Source organism: Egretta garzetta, unplaced genomic scaffold (assembly GCF_000687185.1).
Source record: "Egretta garzetta isolate BGI_Z169 unplaced genomic scaffold, ASM68718v1 scaffold213, whole genome shotgun sequence".
NCBI lineage: Eukaryota > Metazoa > Chordata > Aves > Pelecaniformes > Ardeidae > Egretta > Egretta garzetta.
In genome coordinates, this window is record NW_009259242.1 from 1,959,759 (window position 1) to 1,967,513 (window position 7,755).

General features: G+C 40.3%; 1 protein-coding gene across 1 annotated transcript in view; it reads right to left on the reverse strand.

Moving 5' to 3' along the window:
* Positions 1 to 3,679: 3,679 nt before the first annotated feature.
* The window catches only part of COPRS (coordinator of PRMT5 and differentiation stimulator), a 6,279-nt gene continuing 2,203 nt past the window's right edge, over positions 3,680 to 7,755 (reverse strand). Inside the window, exons 2-4 of the mRNA XM_035891631.1 lie at positions 6,962 to 7,049; positions 6,125 to 6,382; positions 3,680 to 4,184 (exon numbers count right to left, since the gene is read on the reverse strand). Coding sequence (XP_035747524.1) covers positions 4,015 to 4,184; positions 6,125 to 6,382; positions 6,962 to 7,049 — 516 coding nt within the window. The 3' untranslated portion in view covers positions 3,680 to 4,014. The remainder of the gene's footprint in view (positions 4,185 to 6,124; positions 6,383 to 6,961; positions 7,050 to 7,755) is intronic.

Consider the following 7,755-nt stretch of genomic DNA (forward strand, 5'->3'; position numbering starts at 1 on the left):
CAGAATCAGAGTAAGTATCACAAGTTCCTTCCCCATGCCTACAGAGACTTACCCACTAGCTTCACAAAATGACCTTTGTTACAATGGGATTTACACTGGTGTCCTTGGAAGCAGCAGATGGTCAGGATGAGCTGCTGCCATCAGCATTTTTCCTTTAGTCTGTGATATTATTCACATAGTCCCCTCAACAGTGGAGGCATTTTCTCAGGTTAAGAGCCAAAGCACACTAGTTAAAAGATCAGACAAAACAACAAGTCAAGTAGTAGTGTCTTTAGAAGACACTAAAATGGGCTGGATTTTGTGATTATATAAGAGCAAGAAACCACTATCTCAATCTGATGTATGAATTAAATGCTGTACCTTATCAACAGGAAATATGAACACATTTCCTTCAATTATTTCTTCTTGCAAATCATTCCCTGCAGGTCTCAAAGGAAACAACAGATGCACCCAAAACAAATTCTAGGTTCTTTGCTGGCCTGTTCAAAGAAAATTCAAAACTCTGTTTTGGGTTTGTTGTTTTGTTTTTTAAACATGTCTCTATTTAGACAAAACTTCTTGCTCAGAGAATTTGAAGTACTTTACAAACACACTGGTATCATTACCTCTATCTGTAAAAAGGGGAAATGAGAAGAAAAGCAAGGGCAGCTTCAGAGTTGTACCCAGGTCTCATTCTGAGTCACCGTATTATGCCTCACTACTAAGCCTCCCCCACGATATAAACCCAGCAAGCACATTAACCTGCAGCAGAGCTCTCTGTCCTTTGAATGGTATCTTATACTGTAGGTATAGAAGCAGGAAATCTTGTTAGAGATGTATGCGCATTTAACTGATAAATCTTTGACACTTCTGATAAATCTTGCAACTGATTTATGTACTGCCTATGTGTTTCTTGTATGCATAAAATATTTGTGACCATGGTCCTGCAATGGGACTCTTCCCTCCAATAATTTAAGCACGGTGAAGGGTTGACGCTCTTGGCTCAAATTGTTGGCTCATGTGTTACCTTATGTTGTTTTTAATTGCAACGTATTCTTGCCTAGAATGGCAAGCTTGTGTCAACACAAAACAGGCTCAGTGCAAGATTCACAATGGAATTTGAAACACTCTGTAGTGCAGGAACTTTGGAATCCATGAGCTTGGTTTCAAATCATTCCAGGGAGACGCTTTCTGAGAAGTCTGCATCTGGTCTTCTAATCCCACAGAAGTTTGAGAGTATTCAGATCAAGCTTTACATTAAGCCCCTTCCCTAACAAGCAGGATGAAGACAAACGAAGTTACATTTGCCAACATATCCCTAGAGAGCAAGAGCACAATGCATCTCTGCTGTAAAATTCTCGTGCCACATTTTCCAAAGCTGGTGGGGGTGACGTCAGTTTTAACCTAAAAGGGAAACTAAAAACAAATCTTCTAAGTTTACAATCATTTAAAATATGAACAGCTCAACAAGGCAGCCATTCAAGACAATTTCTCCTCAAATAACATGACAGCACAGAGAGACAAGGCTGACTGCAATTAAAGGTACAGGCTGAAAAAACAAACACGATTTATAGAGTGCATAGAAAATGGCTTGAAGGCTACAGTATTGATGGAATTTTGGAACCATACAGGAAGGAAATCATCCTAATTGATTTTAGAAAGACTTTTTGGTCATCTTTTAAAAACAATTCTAAAAAAGGCTGGTTTGCTTCCACAGAATTCTGTTAGTTTCATCTTTATTAAATATGGTGGGACATCTCCCACAAGCATAGTAAAAAAAAAAATATATTAAGCCCAAAGCCAAGTGATGTTCTTTTCTCGGCCACGGGAGAAATTTTTCAGTCCAGTAAGTATAACTTCAGAGTGAAATTAAAAAAAAAAAAAAGAGAAACTAATCAGGGCCATGAATCAGTCTCGCTGGGGAACAACAGGGCTATGCAGAACACAGATCTAAATTGCTATCAACGTTAGAAATCCAGCCCGGGGATCCAACACTTGCTGATGAAACTTAGTGCCAGATACAAATACGCTGAGCAGGGTAGACAATTTTTTGCTGCCCTCTGCAGGATAGCGTTGAGCATTGCCATCTACAGCTGAAGCCCGGGAAGCGATAAACAGGCTTACAAAATAATCTGTGCTTTTTCAGAACTTTTACAATTTACCGGTGTATTGTTATTTCAACAATAATATGTACTAAATTTATATTTATTAATATTGCATTTATAAATGTAAATCGGCAATTTTACTCCAGTTAATGAGTCGGTTATAGTTATGCTCAGAGTTTCATTCCTGTTTTCTCAGTTAGAGAAAGAAGCCATTACATATCCAAACCCGGTAAACTGGGCATAGCCAATTCTCACTTCTATTCCACAGAATTAAGGGCATGTTCTAACTAATGCAGGACTCAAAGAGCTGCACTCTCTCTGATACACAGCAGTCCACAGAACAAAAAACCACTTCCAGTGCCTTAGCACAGCTAGGGCTTTCTTGCCATGCAAGAAAAGAAGTGTCTGTTAGACTGTGATTTCTGCTGTATATATGTGTTCTGGAGGCATGCAAAAGTAAGTTTAGATGGAAATACTAACCCCTAGGTCACTCCATTATATAGGAATAAAAGAACAGGCCCTCTTTCTTGCAACCTCAACACCAGGCTTCCACTCTTTACTTTGCTTGCTAGGTACTAAGATGTAACCAGGAACTGCAAGATACCAGAAGAAAAGACTCTTCCAAGCTCTTGTCCACCTCTGCTCTCAAGGAAAAGATTAAGCAAATATCACTGTGTCATTCACTTCCTCCTTCCAAACTAATGCATAAACTATTTCAGTCTCATACACTGGATGATTTAAAAAAAAAAATCTCCCAGTGGTAAATGTTAACTCCTTGCCTGAGAATAAACAGATATGGGTATGGTGCTCCAGCATCAGTCAGTGTCAAACACAAAGCCATCAAAAAGTTCTTGAGAGACAAGTGATTAATGATACATGTGCATTTGTTGAAGATTACTGTTACTCAAGTGATCAGCCATTCAATCCACTTACATACTTCATTTGAGAATGTTTCCTTTAACTCCAAAGCAAAGGCAAGAAGGATACAGTTCTAGTTCCAGCTATTCTCTTAGAGACTTTATGGAGGTACTTCGTCTCTTCATTTGCCACAACACAAACAATAACAAAGCAAACATATCAGCAGTATCAGGAACCTCAATACACTACTGTTTGCAGGACACAAAGATTATATGCTGCAAGATGCTGTATAAGCGTAGATACTTTCTTTGTCATTACATGTCTGATGTTGCATGGGAATGTTATAAAGACAACTGAGACTGCAGGATAGTATGCCCATATACAAGAAGGTCTGTTGTGGAGAAACCTTTTCCAGGAAGCACTCTTAAGCACCCAGCATTCCTACTGGATGCAACAGGCCCATCCACGTGTGTATTTGCAAAATGTGTATCACTTATTTATAATTCCTTTATACTGAAATACATAAAAATAAAACCAAAACAACTCATTCTGTATTTGTCATGGCTAACTTTGTTAAACACCAGTCTTAGATATGGAATCACAAACTGCAGCACAGAAATACAACAGAGAAGCTGGAAGGAGGAAGAGTTTTTAAAGCTATCTGAACCAATTCTACAGTGTCAAATGAAAAGGAAAGAAAACTACAAGTTACATCAGCACACAGGGATCAGCATGTCAAAACTGGCAAAGCTTGGCAAACAAGCTGAAGTTTAGAAATTAAATACTTCCTCTCAAGCAACTCATTAGCAACAACATAGATCTATATAATACAAACAAAAAGTCCAGAAATGCATTGACTCCTTACAGCTAGCACCTGCACTCTCTTTTCCAGAGGTCAAGCATGGTCAATTTATAAACAGCTCAGAAGCAGTCTAAGCAAAACTTTGGAGATGGTGCGGCATTTCTGGCCTCACGCAGAACTGTGCAAGCAAGCCAAAGGACTTGAAATGATCAATCGGTGAAGAACATAATCCAACTCAGAAGCCAAACTTAGTTCTGACCAGGGTCAACCTCATTCATCAGCATCATCAAACTGGCCAGCCTCAGTCATTCTAACTGGTGGCGTAAAAGCAAGGCAAGCTGCATGGTGACAGCCTGGGTTGTAAAATGAATCCTCTCGCCATGTGTATGAGGCCAAAAGATTATTTTCCTGAAAGCTTCCACAGTGGAGATCACCAGCATCTGAAGAAGATCAAAGAAAAGATTTAAACCATGGGAGATACTTAGAAAACTAGTGGTATAGCATAGCTGATTATTTTGCAGGTCTACAGCATCTTCCAGTTAAGTATTTCAATTTGATCTGCAAGCACTCATGAATTAGGCCTACAAACAGAAAGCTGAATTTGGCAATGTCTTCATCTTAAGGAAGGTTCTCGCCACAGAGACAAAGCAGTTTTCCAAAGAGCGCAATGATATGCCTGGATTCAGAACATCCGACACCAACTCTTACAATGCATGCAGTTCTTCTACGTTTTCTCCAGGCATAAAAGGCTCATGAAACATCCCAATTAGGAGCCCTCCTAACCCTTTAACAGCTGGGTCACTGGACAGAATGGAAGGGTGGGGTCATGTAAAAACGAGCTCTGAACATTTCCACTAAGCTAGAATTAAGCCTAATAAGCCTGTTATTTAACCAACCTAGCACAAAAATAGGGCAAAGTCCTTTAACAGAAGCAGAAGATTTCTAGCCAGCAGACACTGAAAGGACTGAGCTAATGAAAAGCCCAGAAGAGTGCGGGGCACCAGAGGACCCACCACAGGGTATCCACGTCAGCCTTCCAGTAGCACTGCCAAACAAGCCATCAAGGCAAGAATTTTAAAAAAGTTTTTTAAAAGCACTTTTCTTATTTGTAGCAGTTAACAGCTCAGACACTTGTACTCAGTATCCTTCACAAGCATCTGAATCCCATAATCACAGCTTCCTTAGTTTGTGAGGATTTGAAAAGCATAAGCTACAGGTAAGGATGAGTCAGTTAAATAAAGGAAAAGAAGAGAACCTGTGACAGTTCCAGTAAAAAAAAATAAATTCAAAACATTCCATAAATTTGAGCAGATGAGAGATTAAAAGGAAATCCCAGGACAGAAGAGAGGGAAACATCCGAAAAGGAAACAGTCTTTTTCTCAGATTACCCAGTGTGAAAAATTACTACTGTATTTCTATTTTACAGTCAGAATGGTTTTATAGGAAGGCTGCAAAAACTTTCCCACTTCCTTCTGTTATCAAACAATGGAACATGAATACAACAGCTATTTATGGAATAAACAATTGATATTTCCTAAGCAAAGAAAGGAGTGTGTGTATTAATTACGAAAGATACATATTAATGAGAAGAAAGTGGAAATGGTACTATTCTGTGTCAACAAAGGCACCACAGGTCACCACTGCTGGCTAAACCCCATCCACTTGTTCTATCCTAACATACAGCCTGGCAAATGGAAGATTGAGACTCTCAGTTCAACACGAGTCACCATAAAACAGTTTACAAACTGGAGAATTAATATGACTCTAAAGATATGGATGAAACTGCTTCTATCATTGCTACCTTTGTCCATGCGACTGACCACATGCACAACCACTTAAGAGGATCGAGCTTCAAAAAAAAAAAAACACCCAAAAGAACAAAAAAGCCTGCAACAAACCATTCTCAGAGACTGAACACTTGCACTGCTCCCCTCCAAAGAACTCCACGCTCTAGAGGGACATTACAGTGTACAATCTGGATTCATTTTCTTGGAGAAAAGGAAGAACTACTTTTATACAAAAAAGTTACACTCCTGCACTCCATGTACCTTTCTCTTCTGCTTCAGAACAATGAAGATATGCTACTGAGACCTCGCTTCCCCAGAGAAACTCGATACACACATACAATTCTTCTCCTTACCATTCCACTCCCTAAAAATTGCTCAAGCAAGAGCTTCATGTGCACTTCACAACACTGCCTTTAAATCCTGCATTTGACAACAAAATTATGCATTACAAATCCATGAGGTCAACACCAACAAAAAAAATTGCATGCCAAAATAGAATGTAGAGTTATTTAAACACATTCTCCTGCAAAGCACCTACCTCCAATCACATACTCTCCAAAACTGAAATGAAGCACAAATAAATTTGTACTCACCATAAGGACTACATTCAGAGTCCTCCAATTCTTTATCCCAGTCCTCCACCTCGTACGCAGAAGCAGTTTGCATCTCTGGAAAAGTTACAGCCTCAGGCATACTGGAGACTTCACCTCCCAAGTCTTCCAGGTCAGCATGTATATGAACACAGTCAACAGGAGAGCCACTGACATCATTTCCATTGTGAGAGGTATCAGAGAATTCACTTTCTTCAGACTCACTATCAAGAACATTTGGAATATTCTTCAGCAAACATTCTAAAACCAATAGAAAGAGACAACAGAGATACTTAGGAATTAAACAGGAACAATTAAATGCTTAGCATGCAATGATTCAGACAGGTATATGAATGCACTTTGTGACTACTAATCTAATTATAATATATGCAGTTTCTTACATATGTAATATCACTACAGTGCTGCTTCAGGTTTCAGATGCTTGGGAACATGGGACATAGGCTTGCATCACAACACTAGCCCAAGTCAGGATTTTCCACAGACCCTTGTTGGAAAATAACTCTTTAAACTAGGGCAAAGGACCCAGCAGTCTTGTTTCATCACATTCACCTGTTGGTATTTGTAAAAAATAGGTATGTTGTAAAAACATAGCTCTGTTTTTGGTTTGTTGTTTTTTTTTTTAAAAAAGATTTTTGTAGTATTGATTAATTACTCTTGCACCTAGGCATACATAAATATCTACATGGAAATAATTTAGCGCAGTAACTGAAGAGGCATTTCCCATGCATCACCAAAAAGTTTTAAGTATATTTCCTCAAGCAGAGTGTAAGTTTCATTACTCACCATCTGCTTTGTTTTGTCTTGATATTTCAGGCTTACCTTTTCTGGGCTTCCAGGTCATAGCTTCTCTCTTATTAGGAAGCTGTTCCTCCTCAAAGCTTGGAGGCTCAATAGCAGCAGCCATCACCTACGAGATAGTTTTAAAGAATCCAGTAGCACCTTTCACCAATTCCTCCAATAAGGCTCATGCAAGTTCTACTGCATTTGACTGTTTTTGAGCCCTTGGGCCTGACCTGTTTGTTTGTTCCCTGGATGAATCAGACGTTTTAAATCAGACAGGCTTTCACTTCAGAAAGCAAATCTGCAGAGGGATGTCTCATCCTGCTGCTGCCATCAGTCACCCCGGGTGGCAGCCAGCACAGAACAGCCAGTCTCCTCACTCACAGCCACAATCCTGCTGCCACCATTTTGGGAACGGGTCCCAAAACTGACCCAAAATGCACCCGTTTGGTAATAGCAGCAGACTGTGAAAGCTGCAGAGGTAATGAAGACAGAAGGAGTGGAACAAGTACAAGCACCAAAGACTATGAACCAAACACCTTGTGGGGGCCAACACTCCAAGGAGACAGGAGAGGGCCAGACCCTCCAGCAGCCCTGAGGAGCTGCAGGAAGATGGCAGATGCACACCTGGGGAGGGAAGGTAACACCTCAACTGGTTTGATGGTCCCCAGAGGGAGAGGAAAGGAAAGGTTATCCCCACCAGTTCCCCTACAACAAAGATGGATTCGCTGAAGGACAGCCCCTGCCCAGGACGGTGGGTGCGAGAAGCCGGGCTCCCAGGTGCTCGCAGAGCTGAGCCTGGCACACCTGAGGCTGGGCCTGCTGCAGGAGGA